At 39.3% G+C, this 26,850-nt stretch overlaps 1 protein-coding gene across 1 annotated transcript; it reads right to left on the bottom strand.

Moving 5' to 3' along the window:
- Positions 1-636: 636 nt before the first annotated feature.
- Positions 637-25,881, bottom strand: cntn3a.2 (contactin 3a, tandem duplicate 2). The gene is made up of 22 exons (XM_029506394.1): positions 25,827-25,881; positions 25,022-25,157; positions 21,501-21,676; positions 19,692-19,787; positions 19,324-19,527; positions 18,387-18,489; positions 17,859-18,043; positions 16,862-16,998; positions 15,580-15,709; positions 14,952-15,102; positions 14,484-14,611; positions 13,046-13,215; positions 11,577-11,694; positions 7,628-7,786; positions 6,122-6,271; positions 5,889-5,959; positions 4,995-5,229; positions 4,390-4,499; positions 2,959-3,145; positions 2,493-2,605; positions 2,167-2,335; positions 637-964 (listed from the first exon to the last, which is right to left on the bottom strand). The coding sequence occupies exons 1-22, from the start codon at positions 25,879-25,881 to the stop codon at positions 867-869; spliced, it is 3,081 nt and encodes a 1,026-aa protein (XP_029362254.1). The 3' UTR covers positions 637-866.
- Between the last annotated feature and the right edge of the window lie 969 nt (positions 25,882-26,850).

Below are 26,850 nucleotides of genomic sequence, written 5' to 3'. Positions count from 1 at the left end.
TGAAGGAAATAGACTGACTGCTATATACCTCTCCCTCTAATGCTGTATACGGGCAAATGTAATCTTTGTAAATGCAGCGTAAAGTCCAATCCATCAATCAGCAGGCTATCACAATAACCGGTCTGAGGCTTTAAAACCCTCAGGAGCCCTCGTGGTACACTCAGCTTTCCACAATCAAATGATAGAAGGTAAATGGCTAACACTGGCACCACAGGCTGTTTTATGAGTTTCATCTGGGGCACATTCACTTATAATGGAGCACGTAAAGATGAGGATGGCTGCAGTATGTCCTGAAACACTAACTATTATTGGCTAGAGTCAATAAGTGGCGCCGTCACAAGAATCTCCGAAGGCACGGGCGAACAAACATGTTTCTGCTCACCAATTCAGATGCAGAGGAAAACAGAAAATATTAAAAAATACAAAATACAACTTCTCATCATGGCCCTCAGCAAAGATCACACCGAGAGCTTCAACAACAATAAACTGAGGAGTAAGATGCCGAGGAAAGCATGTAGCTATCTTAGCAATAACGACAAGAAGGCTGATACTACTTTGGCACATGAATGGAAGTAAGGCATCTGTATCATTCTAGTTAAAAGAGTTAAAATGGAGCATTGTTTCCAACCAGCGAAAATGTCAAAACAGACCGATGGAAGCGGGGGGGGGGGGGGCCTCAAGCATTTACTGTCTAGCAAGTATCTGACAGCACATTCCATTCTTGCACTGCTTCACCCCTGCAATCTAACACTGCAAAATAATGTGGTGTCACCTCCAAAAGGAGAGAAAAAAACATTCACAAATGAAAGAAAAAAACAAAATAGCAATACCGAATGTCGAAAAAGAGCTTGAGTTCTGTCACTGTGTCACGATGTTGACCTGAATGTTGATATTGCAATGGCGAGGAGCAGGGAAAGGGGCAAGATGTCCACACTCAAGGCTCTTGAGCCACGGGCACTCATACCTGTAACACAACACAACACAACAAAGCAAAGCTTGACAAACTGATGTTAAAACCTGCTGGAGGAAAGTATCATTGCAGGCAACATTTCCGTCTGAAATAGACATGTTAAAATTTCAGCCCCCCATTACCTGTGTATACAAGTTAAAACATATTTTTTTTTTTAATAAGATAAGCCCACTTGTGTTTCATCGGGGCATTTAAAACAAATTTCAGCTCCAGCCTGTCACTGCAATTCTAAGTAAAAAATGTGTTAAAGGAGCTAGATGTAAAGCGACCAGAAGTGTAATGCAATTTGCTCTGATCATTAGTTTCTCATGTATGATTTAAATTAGTCAATTAGCTCTTTAGAGATCACTGGCTGCTTTCCTGTAATGACATAATATTCAAATTTCCTTCATAAACCATAAATATATATATATTTTACTCATGCAAAATAAACCATTGAAAACACTTCTGATATTTTTACAACTAGTGTTGTAACACAGCACACTCTTTTGCCCTTCTAGTGTGTTTTGCACACTTACTTCTGTTTGCAATCTCCAAAGAATCTCTTGGAAGAAATGGAGCTTATTTTTCAAATTAAATATCTCAAAGAAAAGAATGCAATGGATTCTACCTCTCTCAACTGCAGTTTTCAGCAATTCAACAGAATATCAACAATGCAAATTAGCATTTAGAGCAGAAGAAGAGCATCTCCCCAACGCCTGCCAGTGTCCCATAGGACAGTAATAGCATCTAGTAAAAGTGGAAGTCAACCTCTGCAACAAAGATGGATTGTGCTGCATATTTGAGTAAAATATTTCAGGGCTGGAAGAGCTCAACAGGAGTGCCTAGGGATGCAAGTAATGTCAACAAAGGACGAAATGTCCCTGTCAGGTTTCAAAAGTGTTAAGTGACTTCATTCACAAGAGTGAGGGAATAATGAAAAGCCACATCCTCTGAAAGATTGAGGTCCTTGTGATTCTTTGTCAAATTTTGCCACTCTTCTCTGTTTCTCTGGAACACAGTGGCATCGTGTTTCATGGCATATATTCCTCTGCTGCAGCTGGAGACAGGAAACCTTGATATAACTTCTTTTGTATTCCTGAGAGGACTGAAACATGCAGTAATTGCATCTTTTTTTCCCTGAAAGTACAACATAACATTTCTATTTTTAAGCACATAACAACTGGACGCTGATACATGCACAGCAGTATGCTTACTTTGTTGATGGATTCGTATGGGATCTGATGCTGGGCCCAGTCCTCCCTCACTCAGTGTTTGAATGTGGATGATGTAGTCATCATCGTCCTCAGAGAGGGTCAGCTCTGCTGTTGAATTGGTTGTTGTGAGTGTGTTTACCTCTTTGTGTCTCTGTCTCCTGTATGACAACTAAGGGGAGGGATGAGGAGGGTAGACACATTGTAAATATGTATCCCTAGAGCCTGACAGCTTAGAGTGAGCCACCGCACAGGTAGGGCCCATGCTTTCGCTGACTCTGGTGCTGAATATGCTACTCTGAAGCACTGAGAGAGAGAAAAAAACTCACTTGATAGCCTGTAACTTCAGACTCTGATTCCATCGCCACCACAGGTTCCCAGGAAAGAGACAGCTGAGAGCCAATTAAGTTCCATTCAACATTGAGTGGAGGTTGGGCTGGTGCTGAACAATGCAAGAATAATTCATTTCTAAATGTCAGCACAAGAACATGTTACACATCATTTCACAGGAATTATAATATTTCTCTTAAGAGATAATACAACTTCAAAATAAATACATTAAACAATAAAAATAATAATAATAATTAGAAGAAGAAGAAGACTGTCGACATCCATATGACATCAGTGATATGAGAACTCAACACATATTAGCTTTCTCTGGCAAAAGAAGAGAAAGCTCACCTCACTTCACTTCAAAAACTTGATTCAAACCATCTGTTTCCACTTCTGTATTTTAATCAGTGCATACACAATCAGACTGCTTGGCAGCAGGGTGTTAGCAGTGCCAAAACTTACGTGGCTTTTTTGTGGTAACATTGATTGTGGGGAGAAAGGGGCCGGTTCCCGCTGTGTTGAAGGCGCTGACTGTTAGGAAATACTGTGTGGTTCCTGCTAGGCCGCTGACTGTCACTGAGGTTTGGTTACCAGGCACCCTGACCTTCCCCATGGTCTCTGGTTTGGTGTCATCCTCCCAGTAAGCCACCTGTTTGACAGAGAGATCAAAATGCTTACAAGTTTTTTCTATCACATGCAGTATTCACACGTGAAATGTGGTAATTATTGCTTCTGGATGCCTCGTCTATAGAGCGATCATTGTTTGATCTTAACTGTTCAATACATTACAGTACAATATCCAGTTGGAAAGTTTAAAGCATGAATGCACTTTTACAACTCTTGTGAATATTTCACTATTGTTCAGGTATCAGAATAGAAGGGCAAACTAATTCCTTTTGCTTAATCAATAAATCATTAAAAGAATAAAAAAAGTAAGGTTCTATTAGTTTCCCAGAGCCCAAAGTGATGACTTTGTTCAATCGACAGTCAAAAACCTGAATGTATCAATGTAAGACTGACACAAAACACAAAAGCTTTAAATTATCACATTCAAGGAGCCAGACAGTTTAGCCTTTCTACTTGATGACTGGCTGATGGCAGCTGATCAATTATTAAAATGAACAACCAAGATTTTATATCACTTTACTGGTGGACTCATTGTGCAATCACGTTACAATACATGTCTACAGCAGAATGTGATGGAATCTGCATTTAATTTTATATATTTATACTACAGTTTCATCATCTTCTCTTATGTTGTTATTAATCACTGTTTGCTGATGTTGATGAAGTTGGAGGTAGCTCAGACATAAAAAAAAAAGCACTAAGGGTTTCTTTCCCAGATGGAAATATTAAAAGATCTTTGACTTTACTCAGCAAAAGAATAACAACAGCATTTTACACCAAAGGCCTTTGATCACCCTGATTATTCAGTGGGAAGCACACATGAAGCAATCATGCCGTCCCAGTTTTTGAAGGCTGGAGGGAATGCAATCAGCTGTTCTGGGTATAAAATGTAATAAGTCAACTTCTATTTTATCTAGTGAGAACAAGGGCAAGACCAAAGATCGACCCTCAAATGTGCTGCAATGTTACTAAACAGTCTTTGTTGTGGTGCTATGCCTCAGGTACTGCAGCACAGGCCATCGTGATATCCCATTAATGTGGACAGACAATTTTCTTTTGTTCTCTTGACAACTCCCTGACATGTATTCTGTCATGCCACTACAAAAGGACTATAATTTTGGCTACACCATTTGCCTATCTGAAACAGCCATTTCCATGGCAACACAAAGTTTGGAAGTGACGGCTTCCGAGTTACAGCAGGGGTGACAAGCATGAGAACTGTGTTGTGTGTGATTTCTATTTCCATTTAAAAGAGGGAAAGTGTACCTCATAGCCCAGAACCCTTTCAGGAGTGAAGGAGAGAGCCTGCCAATTCACCTCAATCTCAGAGGCTGAGACACTTCTGGCCCAAACTCCTGCTGGCATCCCACTTGGCTCTGAAAACAGACAACAGGAGACTGAGCTCTGCTGCCTGCCTCCAACAGCACAGAGACAAGCAGAACAAATCTCTTCAAATTTTATACTTATAACTGTGCGGCATTCCTGTTGATCTCTACTTGGGTGAATCATCACAAACAGGTGCTGCTGGTAAATAGACCAACACTTCACTGCAGGCTGACCCCCCTCTCAGCATGTTGAGAGGAAGCATAGATCTAAATGCCAACAGGGTTTCACTTTCTCATATCCAACCAAAAGAGAGGGGACTTTTGCAGGTAATCAGCCTATCCTTACATTAATGTACTGCACCCCCCTTAGTTTTTACCCCTATTCCACAAGAAGAGATTTAGTTTTTATTATTTATGTTCTCGCGGGTGTCTTTACTTATTAAACGCTTTCATCCCAGGAGAAGCAGTAAAAATCACTTTCATGATCTTTGTGCTTTTGAACAAAGGGAAAAAAAGCATTAATCCCACTCATGTTTTTTGCCGTACCTATCTCTGCAGAGTAGATGGTGACCATGGGACTGAACGGACCCTGCCCTTTGCTGTTGTAAGTGCCAACCTTGACGTGGAACGGAGAGAAGGGCGCAATGCTTTCGTTACGGTACACATAGCGTGATGCACCGGGCGCAGAGGTGGCAACGTGGGTCCAGCTTACTTCCCCAAAGGCGCGGAAAGCAATGATGTAACCAAAGCTCTCACCATTCTGTAGTTCTTCGGGGACAGGCTGAGAGTGAAACACAAAACTATAGTGATATTAAAACATATACAAACCACTCACGTTCACCCCACCACTGGGTTGACACAATCACCACCCACTCTCATGGTGCCAAAAGAAGGGCATGACCCATAAATTGCTTTTGTGACCCACCTGATGAAATGAAATGAGCAGCAAAAATATATAAAAAAACCCAAGCTCATTACAAGAGTGTATGCTTAGCTTTTAAAGTGAAAAGTTATTCCTGAATTGAATGAAATAAGAAATAAGAAAATTCCTATATATATATATATATATATATATTATATTTTTTTATTTTTTATTTGGCTCAATTAATTGCTAAATTTGAGCATTGTAGATTTGCCTGAACAACAGTAATTCGCAAGATATCCAAGCCTTACTAGTGACAATAACTGTCAGTTTCAATGTTATGCTTGTGTAGACATTGCTGCCGCTTCACATGCAGACACTTTTTAAGTAAGAAATTACAAGGACTGCAGCGCCAGACTTCAACTGACCCAAAATTTATGACTCCTACAGGCCAAATAGAGCAGGAGCTTTGATTTAGTGTGAAATAGTACGCACCCGACTGTGTTTTGAAAAACAAAACACAAGTCTAACAGCAGCCACTTTGAAGAAAGAAATGGAACATAAGACTGATCACTTACCTCCCATGTGATGACCAGTTCAGATCTGCTTCCACCGCCTCCGCCCACGTCACCTGGCGCTGCATCAGGAACTACAAAACACAGACCATGTTCACACTTCCTTATAAGACACACTTTAGGACACACATTAAATTATACAAAAAAAAAAAACAAAACTATTTTAACCCATTTGCCATTTTCAATCTGGTCTGGATAAATGATTTCAGTAAAATAAGGAAGCGCATTCATGGTACCTGCGTCCTCCGTCCTGGTCTTCACAGATACAGGGCTGGGTTCTCCAACCCCAACGCTGTTCTTGGCCAAAACCCGGAACTCATACTCCACCCAAGCATTGAGGTCCACCACAGTGGCTGTCAGTGTGTTTCCACTGATTATCTCAGGAACTAGAAGACAAAAATCATACAGTGCATGCATTGGCCTGCAATAAATTACAGAAAGACAAGCACAATATTACAAATAATTATGATCATCCCTCTTCAGATGATATCATTATACAAATAAATCTGATCCATAATCCCATTACCTTTATGATTAGGAGATGAGCTTTGTTTTTTTCCAAATTGGAAACTGATAGGTCTGCCACAGCACTTCTGATGCATATAAGAAGTCAGCTCTGTGCTATCTGTTATTCTTCTGAAAATACCTGCTTGCTACTGCAAAATGATGTGAATGAGACCAGTGAGACTGAACTGAAAAAGTGAAACTGTGGGATATAAAACCAAAACAATCAGTTCAAAGATACACATGCAAAAAACAAACCTCAAGTGGAATTTGCAGAATTTGTTGATCATTGTCTTTGGGTTCATCGTAACAGCTGACCCAGTTTTAATCAAACACAGTTCTTTGATCCTTTGTTAGTATAAATACAGTGACTATAGCAGCTTTAATGTCACCTTGTTTTTTTGGTTCGTTTCTTTCTTTTTTTTTTCTTATAAATCCTATTTTATTCATTTTTTCTGATTTCTTTTCACCCTGTGGTGAAAGGTAAAAAGGACCAGCATTAGTTGAAATAAACTAATAAAAAGACTCATTACTTCACTTTCATTTCGCAGATACATTTTTTTCTTCAACCGTCATAGGAACAAGATGTCATCAAACTTGACTTGAGTGCTTTGGTTTTGATCGAGCCACATTAAAAGGTTGGTTAGGTGATTTAAACAAGATAATATAAAAGCAACAGCACTGTCATTCTGTCACAAGTCATTCTCTTGATTCAGTCCTTGTATTATTTCCTTCTCAAGAGACTTTGCTCTGTAACTCTCCCTTGACTCTGACCTCTCCACAAGAGGATTATTATTCATGAATTATCTGAATAACACCAGTTATTAACCCTGCCAGGAAGCTGACAAGGAAGAATCCAGGCTCCAAGCTATTTGATTGTAGCCAAAACACAGCAGTTTGGACAAATCAGCATCCTTTGAAGAAGGAAAAGCTGGATGATTTTTCATTGGCATTGTCTTTTACGTCCAAAATTTCATTACAAAGGCATTAAGAATCCCCTAACAAACCAGCTAGTTGTCATTCTAATTATCTCTTCAATCTTCTTGTTGTTCTGTTGTGTGGAGTTTAGCCCTTTCTACGTCACACTATATGATAAACGGATGTAGCATCAATTCTTTGTGACCATAAACAGTTTTCAACTAAACCTTTCCAGATGGTTCTGTGTAACAAACCATCTGTTGTGTTAGGGTTAATCACATGTGCTATAAGATGAACATTAATCTTCAAGAGCTGCCTACCTGTATTAACCCTCTGCCAGCCCACAGTGAAGGGAGTTCTGGTCTGGATGAGGTAATTGGTGATGGGGCTGCCATTGTCTCTGCCGGAGCTCCAGGTCAGCTGGGCCGTACTGTCTGTCACCTCTTCCACTGTCACAGAGTCTGGTGGGCTGGGAGGGCCTGGTTCAATTAGAGAAACAGATACTGTGAGGTACATTCAGAGGCACAGACGCAACTGCAGAATGTTGATTTATGTTTAAGAGTGTCCTCAAAGAGCCTTTATACCACCCCCCAAAAAAAAAAAAGTTTTAAATTTTTAAAAGAATAGTGAACAAGAAAGAAAAATATCTCTTAAAACTCTAAATTTAATAAGGTGAAAGTATGAGGACAAGGTGAAGTAATGCCCTTCACAAATATTAAAGAATAAATTTGAAATTTATCCTCAAACATTCAAATTCACTTGTAATCCCTCCATTTTGAGGTCCTTGTGGTATGTGATTGATGAAACAGCAGCCGTAAGAAGACACAGGGAGTTAAATTAAAAGGTAAAAGATGAAAAAGGCCTTCATGACCCCAAAGAAAACCAGACTTTTATCATTTATTTTCATTATCCCACCAATTAGGCAGTGTGATGTTTTACTTTAGCCTCATCCACAGTTTCCTGTTCTAATGAATGTGTCAGCTCATCAGAAATAATAGACCACAAGAGAGCTCTGAGACAGACCGCAGAATAATAATGCTCTCAGCTCTGCTCACACTCCTTACTGCCTCTGAAGAGGTTTCTAATCTGAATAAAATTATTCTCATTATTAATAAACATGGAAACATTGTAAAAACTGATTTTGTATATAGAGGTCATGCAGTAAATATCTGTCACAGAATATATAAATGTTATACGAGGAGCACAATGAACACATGGCTGCTTAGCTACAGCTTTTGTTTACAGAGGGCTTCAATATACTGCCCACTTACATTTGGACTTAAAGCCCTGGCTTTAGAGATATTGATCTCTGTAAAAGTCATTAGCCGCTCTTGATGATTAAAAAAAAAAAACAAAAAACAAACAAAAAAAAAAAACTTTAATACACTGGCCCCATTAATACATATTAATGGAGCACACAATCATGGATCAATTCCTTATCCTCTTAATTATGTTTCATTGGCTAAGGCAAGAGGGTGCAGTGAGTGTCTAGAGGGTGTTCAAATAATGTGTTATTAATATGGACAGACTGAGCGTTTATTGTTCTGTGAAATTAAAGCTTCTTTAATATGCAATCAAATTTTTTAGAGTGAAACTTAATAACACTAAGTTACAAAAGTGACAAATTTTTAATCATGAAACATAGTGGTTCCATAGTGGTTGTGTTGCCCTATGGGCCGTCTTCCAGGTGGATGATCATGATGCAATTATCAAAGGAGCATGAGTGCTCATCAAGTGGTTTGAATGCTTAGGACCATTATGTTTTCGTATCACGTGGCCTTCTCCCATCCAGCACCCAGTGGAGTGTTTGTGAGACACTACGGAGTGACATCCAAAACACTTTCCACTGCTTTAGTTAAAAAAAACAAACAAACAAACAAACAAACAAGAACCCAGATTGATCACTCAAGAGTCTTTGTGTCAAGAGTGATTATGATTGACCTTCAGTGCTGCAGATGAGAGGAGCTTAACAGGATCAGAAATAGCAGCCAGCAGAGCGACTGAGCTACCGCCAGTAGTTAATATTACATGATTGCAATAATGTGTCCACTGCCAATAACAATAGTTGCTTTTGGCGGGACTGTAATCTTATATGTTGTGCAATCAGAGTCATTCCAGCTTCATGCTGACCTTGTCACTTTCACAGCCACATGATTCCTGCGTAAAATTGCATTTTTGACCAAAGGTAAATTCCAGCTGAAATAAATAAAAAAAATAAATATATATATATTTGTGTGTGTGTGTGTGTATGTGTGTGTGTGTGTGTGTGTATCTGGATGGAAATTTGTGGCACTACCCACTTTGAAAAATTACATTTTAAAATAATTCAAGAGCAACATCTCTTTCCAGATTCACTGTCACTATTTCTTCGACTAATCCACACGACACAGGACAGCTGGTAGGAAGTAGTTCAGATGAAAACAGCATGTTCTGTCAGATATCCAGCTGGGGATATGGGCACTTTTTTCTCAAAAGATGTGTGACTACCAGTGGCAAAGACAAACTGTGTTTTAGAACAATTTGTCCTTAACTTCAATACATAAAAGAGGACATTATTTTGTAACTCCAATACATTTATTTCTTTAAGTTAATTCTGAAATAATTATTGAAAGTGTGAAGAAAATAAAAGCGATTATATTGTTGAAAAAAATTGTAAAGTTATTCAATGTTCTATTAATAAATGAGAGAAAAACAATGCTTGTTTTGCCATTTCTAATCCATGAATCCTATCAAGATGCTAATAATGAGGTTCATTATATTTTTCGAATTGTGTTTTTACTTATACTTTTATTTTATTGTGACTTAGAGATAGTAAGAACTGGCAAAGAAATGCATAACTCCATCCTGATTAACCACAAGGATTAAATTTACTGCAGGTAAACGAGAACTGCTATGTGGGGCGCTTAGTAGTGCACACTGTTTAAAAGTGTTATCCAGTGTCCTTTATAGGTCATAGGTATGGGGGGGGGGTTACAAAAAGGAGAACAACTGCCCACTTTCTAGATTGGAAATAATATATTAATTGACATGTGACCTCTAAACGACTGTTGTCGTTTAGAGGTCACAGCTGTCAGCACTTGTGATCAAGCCTTTCTTTCTCCTCCATGACTGGGTTTCTTTTCAGCTTCATGCTTTGCCACCCAACATTTGAAGCCATTCGATCCAAGAAATGAGACATCCGTGACAGCTGCCGTGAGCACAAACTGTAAATAATGCACAATCTGAGTCACAGTGAAGTTTCCCTACAGTCAATACTGGGGCAAACCATTTCTAGGGTTCTTGATATTGCTGCTACTTGCAAAACAGCCCTTTATCTGCTTAGTCCTCAGCCATTTGGAAAGGAGTGCTCATTATTAATGCCATTTGCCTAGGAGATCTTTGGCATGCCAAGCTGAATCACCGATGGGTATCCTTACAAGACAAAGATATGGATCCAACCTTTTCAAATCTTGACACCAAAATCATCCCTCACCTCATCTGACATTTCACATATTTACGTAGTGCCAATTTGCTAGGTTTTTTTGTGTATTGATCAAAGCCAGAGACACCCCTCTTCTATCTCTGCGCACAGCTTCCTAAAACATCTAGCCAAAGTAGTTGTTCATCCCACGTATCTCTGTACAACAGCGTTTCTCTAGAGCTATACATACTGCATGAGTGAGCACTGAGAGGCATCTAGACATCCAACTCTCAAATTTGTTGCAGCAACACTGAAATTTGGGGGGAAAAAAAGAAGTCATAGCTGATATTCCCTTAATTTCACACAGTGTTATCAAGTCCTCGACTCCCTAAATGCAGTAAAAACAACAAGCAGGCATCCTCTGTTTTATCTAATCAAGAGACTTCTAGTAGAAATGTGATATGAAAACTAGATTCTGGTGATATCCAAAATAATTTCCATGAGGTTGTGGGTCTCTTAGAGGTGCTGCAATCATCAACTGAAACAAAAGCTATTTGAATTGATTAAAAGCCAAAGTAAACATTAAACCCCCCAAAAGTGATCACTCCTGTTGTTTTCGCTAAAACAATTCCATATTATATCTTTGTGCACCTTTTAAAACACAGCTTTGTTTAGTATTCCTTATGGAGAAGACACAATACTGCCAGTGTTTTGTTTACCCTGGTTTAATGCATCACCCACTTTTTCTTTTTAATAGTTAAGTCTGCATTCCTAATTTCTCCTATTTTAAAAAGAGGAAGTCTTAACAACAATTCTGGCTGTGAGCTGTTTTAATTAGAGACTGTGGAGCAGAAAGTAGGTTTCCTTACCTTTTACAATCAATACTGCCACAGCTGAAAGGCTCTCCACATCCGTGTCCACCACGCAGATATATTTGCCTGCATGGTATAGCTGAATGTTCCTGATCATCAGATCTCCTGCTGTTCTCTACCAGGGAGAAAAGAAAGATTTATGTGGCATGAAAGATAACAGACCTTGTGACAAGTTATTAAAGAATGTAGTGAAGCATACATAAGGTGTGTTAGTAAATAGAGGTACCAGAAAGGATTCTGGAGTTAGTTAGCAGTGGAAAACCTGACCCGTTTTTAAAATGACATTTTGCACACATCTATGGACATCCAACCCCTTCCCCCTTGAGGTCAAAACCGTAAAAGCAACCAGTGAACCCCGCCCCGCAAAACAACAACAACAAAAAAAACCCAACTGTTTGAAAATAAGTACACTTTTTTGTCACCTGCAGCTGGGTGAGATGAGCTCAGATCAAAAGGAGCAAACTCTATCCAGCAAATATTATTATATTATTTATTATTTGTGTCTAAAAGGGCACAGGTGATTTTACTTGCATTTTGTAGCGGTCATCATCATAACCTTCAAGACGTGCTGCGAAGAACTACACAAAAATGCTATTATAACAAAACAAACAAAAAAAAAAAAAGCCCTCTAGATTCTCATCTGAGAGGACACCCGTAAGCAGCAAATGGAAAATTAGTGGTAAAATTTTTCTCCTGGCATTGGCAAGGAAGCGTGGCAGTAGAGCCAATGTGGTTTAATTATGGAAATTAAATTCCTTGAAGCAGCAAAGTTAAGTTGATAATCTCTTTAGACTGGGGACATTCTTGCATTTCTGAGGAAGGAGTCTCTTCAGATAAGAACATTGTCAGTCAAACACACACAAGAAGAATGATTAATCTCAAAGGGTGTGAGGCTGTTCTGAAAGTGTTTTGTCATTTGGGGCTCTGCCATGCTTTTATTCCTTTAAAAGACACATCTAATGATGTGTATCCCCTTTCTGTTATGAGGAGCAGAGCAGCAGGCTATGTCAAAGTGGGATTTAAAAAAACCAGCCCAAATACTAGAAAATGGATTACTTCAGAAGACTGAGTATGAGAGGAAGTGTACTCAAACAAATGACAACCTGTCACAATGGAAGTGCAAATAACACATTACCTACGTCTTGATATTTATGTAGGAGGTCTATTTTGACACAAGAGTCACCATGTTCATTCAGAGAAGTACAACTGGCAGCTTAAATGGGCTGAATGATCTATAGGCCCCTCCTTCCAAAGATTCCCACAGTTTATTAGAACTCCAAGGAGATTAGGAACACGAAAAGGATGGCATCACACCCACTCCAGCCAAATCTGTCCAAGAAATACTATAAAGTTGAACCACAAGCTGTCCTTTTGAACTGCTTGCAGAGATGAAATGTAGCAAGATGGGAAAAGGTGCCAACTGTCCATTTGCACATTCTGAAGAGGAATGACGGTGGGTCACTCACCCCACCCACTAACTCAAAGTGACCATCCCCCTTGACAATGAGCTGTCCATTGAAGGCCCAGGAGAAAGACACGTCAAGGACGGGGTCACTGGCGACCTGACATGGTAACACAATGCTCTCGCCCACAATGATCTCCATGTCCACTGGGCCTTGGATGATTCTGGTTGGATCTGCCTCAGAGGGAAAGAAAAACAAAAAACAAAAACAAAACATCATCATACTGTGAGATGAAGTCATTTCTGGTGGAGCAGTTGTCAGATACACAGACCAACCACAGTCCTTTACTGTTTTTCCTGATATAAAAGCCAAAATTTTATAGGACACATGCTGAAAGACCAGAGTATGTTCTTAATACACCAAATGAAAGCCAGCGCTGTGTTATCTAAATGAAGAAAGGTCTTGTGAAAGCCGTAGAGCAATAATGTGATAACATACAGCCTGCCACCACTAATATGGCCTAATACTCCAGGCTGACACAGCCAGAATAATCTTATGAAATCCTGATAGCAATTACAATACACTTTGGATCAGATAAAACTTCATGTAATGGGCTCCACAGTGCATCCAGAACAAAAAATGAGGGCCACTGCTTCAAAGCCAACTACAGCAATCATTTGACTAAGTCCGTTGTGCTTCAAAACAGAAGATAATGAAGCTGCTGTGATCAAATGCACAAGGTTCAGCCCCAAGGAAGAGGATTCATGCTTTCTCTTCTTACCATACACAGAAAACCAAGGAGTAGAAAAAAAATGACATGTCCGTTCTTAAGCTTATAATAATCAGTGTCCCCGTCAGGGCTTTGTATCATTGACTGCATCATGACCTTGAAAAATACTCCAGTAATTTAAAAAAAAAAAAAGGCTATGGCAGAGGCAGAAGGGAACAACAGCACTCAGCACATTAATACAAACCTACAGTATAAGAATCCTGGAGAACTATCACTCCAATGGAAAACATGCAGCTCAATACAATAACAGCATCTATAACACCTCCTCACTAATGCTTTCATTGCTTCCACTCACAGTACTTTCATTTGTTGCAGCAAATTGGTTGTTTCAGCCGCTTTGAGGAAAACAATGATCGAGTATTTTCTCAAACACTTTCCAAGAGCATTATTGCAGTAGCTGCAAAATAAAGCCGGACAAAAGAAGTCAATATAAAACTAAACTGAAAGACAAAAGATTCATTTACTGTATTCTATTTTTTCAAACTGCAGGTGAGCTCTGGTAACCAATACACATCCTCAAATAAATAAATGAAGAAAAATAACTAAAAAGTTTAATCTGACAGTATATTAAGTCAAAGGGAAAAATTTATTTTTTTCTCCACACCACTCAGGCATAGTAGCTCTCTCGTGCTATTCCATACAGAGCAATAAATTCAGCTTACTAAGTGAGGCAAACAAAGAAACATTCTGCTATTTAATACTGGAGCTCACCGGTAACAAGAAGCCTTCCTGTTGTACTCGACATGCCAAATCTATTCCGAGCGAAGCATGTGTAGCTGCCTGCATCCGACTTGCTCACGTTGGCAAGTCTAAGCGTTCCATCTGGGGAAAGTGTGATCCTGCAGGAGTGTAAAGACAAAGGCAAAAGTATCTAAAAACAAAGAAACTTTCTGTCATTTGCTGAGTTATGATTCAGGATTTGCCGTCATGTCAGTATCCATCATCATGGAGCTCAGGTGGTTTAACGGTGTGTATGTGAATATTGATCGGCTAGACAAAATGAAGACCGGGAAGAGCACAGGTGGTATTAAAAAAAAAGCCCCCTTCTCTAATATCACCTACAAACAAAGAAATAATAATGTTGATTTTTTTTTTTGTGTACACAGATGTACATTAATGTTTTGAGCAGCCATCAATCTTCTGCATCACTTGCTGGTAACGATAGAGGTAAGTCATTACCTGTCATTGGTGTGGACAGGCAGGTTTCCTTTCTTCCATAAAATGCTGGCGACAGGATAGGCCTGGGGTTTACACTCCAAAGTCACTGTACTTCCTGCTTTGGCTTTGAGCAAAGCTCTGAGGAGGTTCCCTGTGAAGTCTGGAGGAGAGGCTGATGGGAAACAGTAAACTGACTTTAGTTCAAGGCTGCAGTAAATCTCACAGGGCAAGCCTCACTTTGATCTGGGAGAGTCTAATCATCAAGTAATGGAGACAGGCATTTTAAACACGTGTAAAGGGAATTAAATGGATATATAATCAGTCGCTGCATTACCTATGTATGAAATGGATTTATATGTTGGATAAAATAATGCAACTTCTAATTGGTTTTACCGTACAAGACTTATTATCAGTTTATTGTTCAACTGGGAATTCAATCTCTATCACCCAATCCTCTCCAAACATCAAGTAAATCATGATCATGAAGGAATAAAATATTTTTTAAATGTGTTTGACCCCACCAAACCATCCTTGCTGACCCCATTATCCGTTAATCCAGACAACCTTTACGAATGACAGTAAGATGACCTTTAAGAGTCTTTGGCAACAATGATTTGAAGACTTAAGGGACAGATAAATGCCATCCTACCTAAAACCATTAGTTCAGCAGCAAAATATATGATGCCGTGTTTATTCTCAGCCACACATTGGTACATGCCGGCATCGGATAGTGTCAGCGCTGACACCGACAGAACTCCATCCTCCACATGGACCCTGTCCTGTGAAGCAACGGATGAAAAGAAAGCAATTATTGCTTAAAGGTAGCTTTTGCATTACTCAGCGTGCTTTGACACAGCTCAATAAGCATTGGATTGAGTTAGAGGCATTGTCAATAGGCATAGATCAAATCAGGATTATGTTGTACAGAATGAATCAGTCAGTGCACAAAACCCATTTTCGTTTTCCAAATACAGTGCTTTTTCTCTCCATCATGTAAACTAGACTTTATAGTTTCTAGTTTGTGTTGCTCAACTAAGGATCCTGATACATTATAGATTTAGTTTAAAGGTATTACCTGCAAAGGTTTTTGAAGACTTCATTTAAGGGTTTGAAACCCTAACCCAAAAAAAAAAACAAAACATCCATATTCAATATAAAAATAAATATATCATAGAAGAATAAGGGCACATATTTATTCTCAAGGTCATTTTAATTTAAGTATATACAGGAAAACAACAATATTCCTGTCATAAGCCATATACTACATATCTAAAATGGAAATATTAATACTGTCCTTTTAAAGGCAAAAATGTTGATCACATTCTGAACCTTGCAACACTGAAAGTATTCGTAAAACCAAATCAAAGAACGACATTTAAAAATGTCTTTTGAATAATAAAATCAGACAGGTTATATTTGCATTCTCATTTAAATGTCTGGCTCTGAGCTTTATTAAACTAGTGCTACGGAGAATAAATCCCAGCAGCATGCAACAGTCAGCCAGGTTTAAAACTCTGACTATGTGTTTCTGGTGGTCTTCAGTGAGGTGTGTCACTATATACAGTGTATCCCAGAGTAGATTAAGCCCATTGTCCCTAAATCTGGAAAAGCTTAGACATGCACCATGAATAATTAAAAGCAACCGCTGGCTTCATTCAGATGAAATGGAGCAAATCTCCTGGGGACTACACTGATCCACTCACTAAAACTGTGTAATCTGCCAAAGTGGAGCAGAATAAGAGACAGAATAAGTCACATCCAAGTGTCATCACCGGCATACCTCGGCAAGATGTTTACACTCACTGCACTCTGAATTGCACTTGGAAAAAACAGCAATGTGTTTTTGGGACTCTTTAAAATGAAAAGATGAACCGGAGCTGAAGATTAAGTCTTTAAAATGAAACATTTGTCGGTGGCAGGCAGTAATTTACCTCTGAGAGAAGCTGCTGGCCATTCTTCAGCCACATGTAGGAGGGTTTGGGCTTGCCATTGGCTCGACACTCCCAGTATAGTCTCTCCTCAATGGCCAGGGCCATGTCCTTCATGGTCTGGATCCACTGAGGCTTGGCTGAGGACACAGAAATATCCGCCAGTTAAATAGAAGACAAGAACCAGGAGGGCTGATTTTCAAGGGAGCATAATTATCTCATTAAATTTTGACAGCTCAAACTAGAGTAAATTATAAGGCATTAGAAGGATGGGTTCGTGTTTAAAGAAGCTGCAGAGAATGTGGGGTATCACTCAGTTTCATCACAAAAATGTGTCAGCAGCCTCTGGTAATTCAAAGATTAGCACCCAACATTGCACCACAAAGTAGCAGGAAGCTGTTATTGCGGCGCGTCGTGTACCCGACGTCAGTGCTGACGCCAATTTGTCACATAAATTCTTCCATGTATTAATAACCATCTTCCTTGTCAAATTCCCATTGAGAAACACATCTTCTTCATTCTTTCACTGCTGTATATTGACATCTTTTCAGGAATTATCATTGGTAGAGAGTTGTGCTCATAACAAGCACAGTTCACTTCACAGTGACTCTACATACCATCAGTTCCAATTTCACAAGTGTCATTTTCCCTGTCTCACAAATTCACAGGAAACGCAGCAGCTGAGGCAAGCCAAGAGCCCAAAATGTGATAACTGCAGGAAAATTAAAACCCACACAGCTTATTATACGGGAAGAAAGTAATGACATTTTATGGCTCCGTATATGCTGTAACACAAGACCGTTAAATGATATTGTAAAATTACCAAATTTTGATTCTTAACTTGAACAGATTAAACTAATTCTTGATATAACATTAGCTACACAGTGAAATCCAGCAAACGAAGGACGGAGCTTTTGTTTAATGCAAATATCTTATCCGAATTCTTTCCATTGTTACAATTTTTTTGTGAATTGTTAGATAGCCCCCCAAAAAAAAGTACCATAGAAGGCCAGTCGACCAGCAGCCATGTTCTTCCCCATCTTATTTTCAGCCACGCACTCGTATCCTCCTGTGTCGTCCTGCTGAAAGCTGGGGATCTCCAGCACGGCTTTGGAGTACTTCATTTTGACTTTGCTGGGGAAGGGCACGCCATTAGCCCTCTTCCAAGTGATCTCTGGGACAGGGCTTGAAGAGACACAGGAGGAGTATGATTGTGATCCAAGTTGCTTTGAACTTCCAACATTGTCACACAGGTTGCAGGTGTCTGTAATAATCCTTCAATAAAGTGTCTGATGGAGCTTGAAGCCAATTCACTGTATTTTTTGCAGATGAATGGTTCAGAGTTAACCCAATCCAACAACAAAAAAGAGCTGTCTCACACGGCTTTCAGACCAATCAAAACTCGGTGCTACACTCTAAGAAATATAATTACCACAGTAACTTTACTATATAGAAATCCGAGGAGGTTCCTTGTCTGGAATAAAAGACAGCAGAAGATTAAAAACATGCTTCAAGGAATCCAGCTTACTTCCCAAGGGCGAAACACTCCAGCGTAACTGTTGATCCTTTTGCGGCGGGTACATTGTCTGGGAAATTAACTTCTATTTTCGGCTCGTATTCACCCATCACTCCTATGTAGAGTAAGCACAAGTACTTGCTCAGTCTTCCATTATGCATGACTTACAGGCAATATGGTTTGCATTATGGACGAAACAGTAGCACTGTAAAACTAACAGAGGAGAAATAAAAGACACATGAGCAAACATTCTCTCATGGAGAAACTCAAAGTAGTACATCCCTTTAAGTGTGGAGTGTAGTGAAATATTATCACTTCATGGTGGAATAGACAGTCAGACAAGATGAAAGAATGTATATTTTACATATGCTATGTTTATCTATTATTTCAAAGCTAGAGTGGGCAGTTTCCAACCTCTGCTGTTTCGTTGTTTATATCAGTATTCAGGGAATACGGGATCAGAAAGAGATGCGGTGGGATCTAAATTTATGCAGCTTCATGTACAGTACATTGAGTGGAAACTAACTGGTTCAGCCACCAGAACACTCAATGTAATGGTCCAGTGACGTATGGCTAATGTTTAATTCATTCCACGGGCAATCTTTATTCACTCTTTCTATGAAAGGATAACAGAGAATAGAACAACAGGCTGCTGAGAACTGGCCTGAGAATTCATGTGAAAGCACAGGGAAAGCTTTTAAAGGGAATGCGAATTATAAGAAAGCCAAGTCAGCAAAGAAGAGATTTGGGTGCTTTGTTTGCTGGCCTACATTGAGGAGCAACTATTTACTTAGAGGCATTAGCACTCGATGACTCAACTACAGTGAAGCACGACAGGACAAAGAGCACTCACGCTAGTACGATGATTAAAGCGGCCTTTAAAGGGAAGGTCTTTAATGCACGGCTGAAAGAGACACTTGTCACATCATAGACAGGGGCTGTGTCTTACCATCTGTCCTTAGGATCAAAGACGTAGGTGAGCTGTGAACTTTGCCTTTTGTGATGCTGTTCATCACTACACAGGTGTAGTTCCCCACGTCTGAGGGCTCCACTTTGGCAATGTAAAGGTTTCCTGTCTGCTGGGAGACGAAACGCCGACTGTCTTGCTGAACAAAGTATGGGTACTCATTAAAAACCCATGCATAAGTAAGGTCTGGAAGACAAAGAATGCATAGAATGAGATTACTAATACTAAAATAAACAAATAAATAATGGTAAAACATTCAAGGCTAATATTTTTCAATCTTGCCGAAACACCTCGTCAAAATTTTAAATAAGAGCTGTGTTGGAGGTTAAGATGAGAGCCAGAGTGTTTACCTCCTGAAGAAGTAGGTGTTCCACAAAGTAACACCACTCCTTGTCCCTCTCGAACTGACACGGCACTTCTAGTATGGACTTTGAAATGATCTAAATCTGAAGAAGAACAAAATGAAAAGAGTGATCACGGCCGGATCTCACACATCAGTGTGAAACAGAGCAGAGTAAAAGCTTTCAGCAAGTCATGGACTCAAGCCCATAAAGAAACTGTCAGGAGCACTGAAGCTTTCTCAGTGACTGATTCAAACTTCAGAGCTTGAGTCAAGGACGTTTCTTGAATATAGGACCAAAAGACAGTGCACAAACTTCAACCCAGGATGTAAATGAGATATAAAATGCAAATTTGATGAAGCGGGCCAGCAGGGAAAAGTTATTGCTCCTGTGTTATCTGAGCAATCCCATGAGTTTGGCACAATCTGTTCATTACAACCATAATTTGGGCCATAAAATAAACACAAGGAAAGAATTAAGAATACATTTTAAAGATTACTTGCAAATACAGAGTGTCACTTTTGCAAAACTCTTGTAAATTTGATACTCTCATATGCTTTGCTGCTAATTTGCACTGTTAAGAAACTACGGATGACTATTCATCCTTTCTTGTGTCTGATGTTCAATATTACTAATAGAATCTGAGTTGAAGATAATGTTGAGGCCAAGTCTTAAAATGATTCCAACATTACGTGAGACATAACAGACTAAAACTAACATTTACCTACAATGCTGTCTTGCCTTGCTCTTGCAAATTATCTCCCTGGCACTCTTTGTAATTCACAGACTTTGCTGCAATCATTGTCCATTGGGGACCATTTTCATTTGAAGATTAAAATAGCTCAAACTCCTACCAGCCAGGTCTGTAGATTATCCAGTGTAACCAGTACATTATTTCTGCAAAGGCTCATTGTTGTTGAGTTTTTTTCTTTTCTTTTCTTTTTTGAACACCACAAATCACAGTGGTGCATATTTTAAAAGCTTTTCCATCAAAACCAAAAATATCAGCATGGGCTAAATGCCACCATCAAGGGAGAGGTGAGAAAAGATGTTTTATGTGCATGAAAAGAAGCCTAAGAAAATACTGCAAAAAATGTATTCAGCTCTTACACACACACACACATATATATATATATATATATATAGTTGTTGTATTCAGCTCTTTTATTTATATATATATATATATAAATAAAAGAGCTGAATACAAGCTGAATACAACAACTATATATATATATATATATATATGGTTGTTGTTTTTTTTCCTGGTATAGCCACTAGATATCTGTGATGTGGAAAAATACTTTAAATACAGTCAAGCTTACAGTTTGTTTTTTTTTGTGGCAATGCAGTTTTAATATGAAGGATTGCACAGTAGCTTTTATTCATTTGCATTACTTGTATTTCCTTTTTCATTACAGAGTCGGCATATTACGCTCCAGTCAGAGTAAATGTTTGCTCAGACTTCAGTTCTTATTAAGTTATTATTCAAACACTGCTCACACAATTTGGCTGAGTACTTTACCCCCAGAGTCCACCCAGTGAAGTACCAATGACTTTTGATGGAGCAAAGCAACAGAAAAAGAAGCAGTTAGTCTGAGGTTGCATGTATGACCACAGTGAATGCACTCAAACTGCTCCCATGTCACTTTAACATTTAATGTCACTTCACACCATCATTGGAGGGCCTGATAAATATTGCAAATATCACAGAGTCAGTTTGTTTTGTTTCTGCATCGCCGCACTTATATTTTCATGCAATTGCTTAGGGGTTAAAAAAAAAAAACAAACAAAAAAAAAAACACAGTGACTGTAACTTACAGGCAAACTGGAGACTGGCTCTTCGGCTGAGGATTCCTCCTACAGTGTTGTAGGCCATACACTGGTACAGTCCTACATCCTGCTGGCGGTCCAGACTGCTTATTATGAGGTTGCCCCCAGACAGACGCCGCCGGCCATCCAGGCCCAGATTTATGTGAGTCCCATTCAGTGACCATCTGTGAGGGCAAAGACACCATCAGTCATTGGCACCATCCAGACCACGATGATCCGACAAGAGGTAAGTGGTAAGTAAGAGAGAACACAACTCACAGTGGTAATTCAACTGATTTAAGAAAAATGTCCTTTGAATCCGTGGTGATTTTAACGAATCCACAGCCTTAGAGGATGAAGCATGACATAGTTTGAACTTCATAGTTTGCCATGAAATCTTTTCTACCACTCCTCACAAATAAGTCGACAAACCAGAGTATTATTTAAAAGGTCCCATATTATATAAAGTTAAATCTTTTTTTTTTTTTTTTTTTTAAACAACCGGGTCTTTATTTTATATTACTACTGTGAAAGTATTAAAGCCATCACTCCACAGAGAGCTGTAGCTACATAGCCTGTAGTGAGAAAGTGTGCCTGAAAATGAGCTATCAGGACCTCAGTGACATTTTGATGTCACAGCAAAGCAGTCATCTTCCTCAGCCAAGCCCAAAGGCCTGCTCGCCTGAAAAAACCATCACCATTTCTCTGAGAGTTTACCAAATATCTGCCAATCAGAAGGCTGAGGCTCAAATTCACTCTCCTGATTGGCTCACTGATCTTTTGTCACTAAAGGTCCAGAAAGAGGCCTGAGACAGGCATTGTAAAACTACAGTGAGATGTTTTTTGGGTCTTACAATTACAAATATATATACTTATGAATATAAACATGTAAAGTACATTGTATAAAATATGGGAGCTTCAAGTTAAAATAGGCAACTTTGAAAACATTGTGATAAATGTGTGCACATCATAAATTCTTGTCAACTGACATATTTATAAAATGAAAGTTTCTGGTAATTTTATGCTTCTGCCTTTTCATACCTTTTGCATATTTTTCATCCTTGCGATCTCATAATCCTGTAATCCATACCACTCCAACTTCCATGTCAAGAGTTTTACTTGCACATTCTAGTCTTATTGGTCTTTCTCTAACCCCTGAAATGCGACTCTCCTCTTTATATAGTATTTTTCTCTTTTTATTATACTTTCCTTTATTTTACTCTATCACTATTTGCTCCAGCAGCTATCCCATTTTCCCCACAGGGATCATTAAAGTTTAATCTAAGCGTATCATACACAAAGCTGTCCTCTGCTATTTAAGGGAAGTAGAAGAAAAAGGTTTTAGGAGCCATCCTTGATATCATCATCAGTCTAACTATAATCACCTCTTCTCTGTCACATTATATTTTCATAATATGACATTATTCCACCTTTGACTTCTCATTAGGACAAGACATTAGCACTTGGCAAGAGGTAACAGAGGGCTTATGTAACAAAGGATCCCTTTTACACTCCTTTTCACCTTCTATTACATCCTTCCCACACTTAGCAGGTGTGGGAATTTAAAAGAAGAAATAATACTTTGCACAACAGGTTCATATTGTATTATCAAATAAATGAAGCACATAAAAGAACTCTTGAAAACACGAGGTTAATTCATTGATTAAAACAACTTCCATTATTCATCAAGAAAAGACTTTCATTCTCTGTCACCACAACATTGCATCTCTTTATAAATGCTATTCAAAAATGGAGCATTGATGGGCTCAAGGACACAGCACTTTTCAAGAATGTTTCATCATTTTTCTCAAACCACAAAAAAAACAACATTTTCTTTTCTTCAGCCACATTCTTCATCTTTTCTGCTCTCCTAAAGTGGAAATGAAAGACTTGGAATTCGTAATGGCCAACTTTCCAGAGGCTTTCAATTCTAACCTTCAAAATGATTTCTTAAAGACTATATCCAAATCATTGAATAGTGAGTGAGTGAATGCTGCCACATTTCAGACAATTGCCTGTGATAGCTGACGGCATATATTGAGAAAAATCACACAACTTCTTCAGGTTATGAAGTTTCAAAGACAGTCTGTATAATGAATAAAGAAAGTCTGGATCTGCTAGTGATACATGTCCAGATCTATGCTTGCATACATTCAGCTCTTTATTCACCACTTTCACATCACGCTGACCTGTGCTCAAGTGCTTTTGCTGATCAGGGCTGCCTGGACACTGGGCAGATGATTGAACAGCAGCTATGAAACTGAATTGCTTTGAATGGATCTAATTGTGTGAACATGTTGTCTGATCACCTAACCATGGGGAAACTCTATTATTTGAGGCACGGGCTTCAAATCTCAGATTAAGTAAAGGTTAGAAAAGTCACCTTTTCTAACCTTTTGAAACTGACGCTGCATTACTTTAATGGTGGCTGTGATGATGATGCTTTACCATAAGAGATGTGTTTTTCTCCCATTAGTTATTATGCTGCTTCAGTGTGTGTACTATGAAAGTCTCATATCTCTGTAAATGACAGGACTGGCAGAGGAGAGGGAGAGAGAAAAAAGAGAAGGAGGAGGTAGGAGCCGTGTGAGCCCATTTACACTTCAAGAGAGAAGGCAGAGAGGTGCTGAGGGCATGCAGAGCCTAGCACAGCCAGTTTGACAAGACACCACGTTAAACATGCTCATTTCACCTTTAATCAGTGCATGCAAATACCTGGTCTTAGGCGGGCAATGTGAAAAGCCTGAAATAATGAGTGTAAGTACTCACTACCACTATCATTCACTATCATCTGTGTCGTCTCTGCTGCAGTAATTCCACTGTTGAACACCAAAGACACATGTAATCAATGCCTGTTGGTGCCAAATGATGTCTAGCAACCTGCACTGTTCCCATGGCGTTTTACAAAAAAGAGGAGATCATTTAGATGCTACACGTGCGCCACTAAGACACTATCTGACGAGACACAAGGCAGATTGGCAATGCGCTCATCAATATGAATTAGTAATGCCATAATCACACCACTGCTTAGAGTATCTGTATGCATTTCAGTCTAATTTGAGAAAATAAATAAGAGTGAAAGCTATTCCAGATGATTTTCAATTAAAAAAAACAAAACAAAAACAAAACCCATCTTAAAATGACTGATGTGGGTTTGTGTGAGTGGGAACCTCTCAGGCTTACAGTAACATGAAAAATTTGGCTATCTTTCTCCATGTGTGTTTTGGTTATGCAAGGTTGGTACCAAAGAGTGTCCACAAATGTTTTTTTTCCTAAACTAGATCATTTCAAACAGTGCATCCAAAAACCTTCTGCACTGATTGCTGTATATTCAACAAGGTACTCTTGTGACATTAACAGCTCCCAGTGATGAAAAGTCAGGAAGGTGCCATTTCTTGGCTGATTATATGACTAAAATTGCATTCAAAAACAGCTCTAACTGTTGTACATGAGATTCTCATTATGCAGTTTTTTTTAGATAGATTTAAGTATTTTGAACTGACATTAAAAGCCATCTATGGTGCTCTTACTTGTACTGCGGAGGTGGTGTCCCCTTGGCGTCGCAGGTCAGGGTAGCTTCTTCCTCTATGGAGTCGACAGGAATGAACAAGTCACCTGGCTCCATCCTCCATCTTGGACCATGATATGATCCACTGTCCAGACAGTCTGAGACAAAAACAATAACAGTAACAGTCTGAGCATTATGACTGAGAAAATGTGCCATTTTAATAGGGCCATAATTCAGGAATGAAGCAGCATCTGTGGGCCTAACAGGCAGGCACTTCTTACAAACAACAGGTGGGTCATTACTAAACATGGGACTCAGAACATTTCATTTCATCATCGATGAAAAAACAAGTTCCTTCAAATGAATCTAAGGAAAAAAAAAAAAGTAATAATCAATGCATGGACTAGGAAGCCTTAGTTGTTCGTTTTAAAAACACGTTCAGGCAACAGAAGAAAGAGAGATTGAAAAAGTCTTTATTATTGGTTGGTAAATCGCTGCAGCTTGAATGAAAAGTAAAATTTCAATCAATCTTTCATTATGATGAAAATTATGAACAATAAATTTTCCTAATTACAGCAGAGAAACTCCGCAGAGGTAAATGATAAAGAGACAAGATAAAATGTTTCTATGACAGCTTCCAATCAGTGGGGGGTGAAGAAAAAGACGAAGCACATTGTGTGTTCATTGCGATTGGAAGTCAATAGTGAGGAGTGTTCCTTTAAACCTGGGCCATCCTCTCATCTCTGACACCAACATAATTTTACCATCCCGCAAGTGTAAATGTCCAAACGTGAGAGAATCATTACTCTCATAAAAAGGTGGTTTACCTGCCAGACAGTTGATGATTGATAACAGTAGAAGCTGTTTCCATAGCAACGTCATCTTTGGCAGCCAAGGGCAAATGAGACTTTCATCCAATGAGCTTTCAAATGGCACTCGTGTTTTCTGAGAGAGGGGAGCTTGACCTGTTGAAGCGAGAATTTTGTTGTAACATACCAAACTCGGTGAACCCCAACACTTTTATCCCTCTTTCAATATGCTGCCTATCAGACAGAGGAAGTGTAATTCCAAATAGGGGAAATATAATTACAGTGAAAACTAATGTGGAGTTGGGTGCAGGACGTGTGTCGTCTCTTCTCTGGCCTCATATTTCTGACTGATGAGAGAAGATCCAGGCAGCATCATGTGGTGCCCTGTGCTGTGGCCAACTTGCACCAAGAGATGTCTGACGGTGATACCAGAGGCATATGGGAGGAAACCCATGCCAATCTATTAAGGGAGCGACCAACGCCTAAACTCATCCTTCACTTGGATGGATTCACTCTCTGGCTGCCTGAGGAGACTTGGACCTGGGAATTGGGTGCCATCCAATCAATTAGATTCATCCACAGCAGCATGTGTCTCCCCACATGCTGGGGTGAATAGAGACAGCCTGATGAGGAAGCCATTCCACCCAGGTCTCTAATCAAGGGCAAGTGTGTATCTGTTCATAGCATGCGTTGCAAATTGCGATGCACCCGCTTCTTGCGGGAGGAGACCGAGCGAGTAATGATGCAATTACAAAAAGTCAAACATACACACAATGGTGAGCTGGCAGTAACACAGCAGTTTAGTGAGCAGTCACAGAGTATATACAGAAGTGTGTACAGTGGAGACACCTGCCTGAAGACATGCCCATGAATGGGATGTTCTCCGCACACAGACACACACATTTCTTCAAGAGGTGTTCAAGATATATTAAGGGCAGTGGGAGATGATAACACTGATGTGCAAAATGTCACACAATCCACACACACCTACACACTGAATTTACTTTTTAGCAGTACTCAACACATGCACACACAACACCCT

Source organism: Echeneis naucrates, chromosome 7 (genome assembly GCF_900963305.1).
Source record: "Echeneis naucrates chromosome 7, fEcheNa1.1, whole genome shotgun sequence".
In the NCBI taxonomy this organism is placed as follows: domain Eukaryota; kingdom Metazoa; phylum Chordata; class Actinopteri; order Carangiformes; family Echeneidae; genus Echeneis; species Echeneis naucrates.
The sequence above is the reverse complement of the archived record's forward strand: the minus strand, read 5'-3'. Positions and strand labels throughout refer to the sequence as shown.

Coding starts and splice junctions, on each gene's coding strand:
- cntn3a.2 (XM_029506394.1), bottom strand. CDS start 25,881: ATGACGTTGCTATGGAAACAGCTTCTACTGTTATCAATCATCAACTGT. Junction 15,103..15,579: donor TGCTGAACTAATGGTTTTAG/GTAGGATGGCAT, acceptor GTTTCCCATCAG/CCTCTCCTCCAGACTTCACA. Junction 7,787..11,576: donor GGCAGTATTGATTGTAAAAG/GTAAGGAAACCT, acceptor TAATTGAACCAG/GCCCTCCCAGCCCACCAGAC.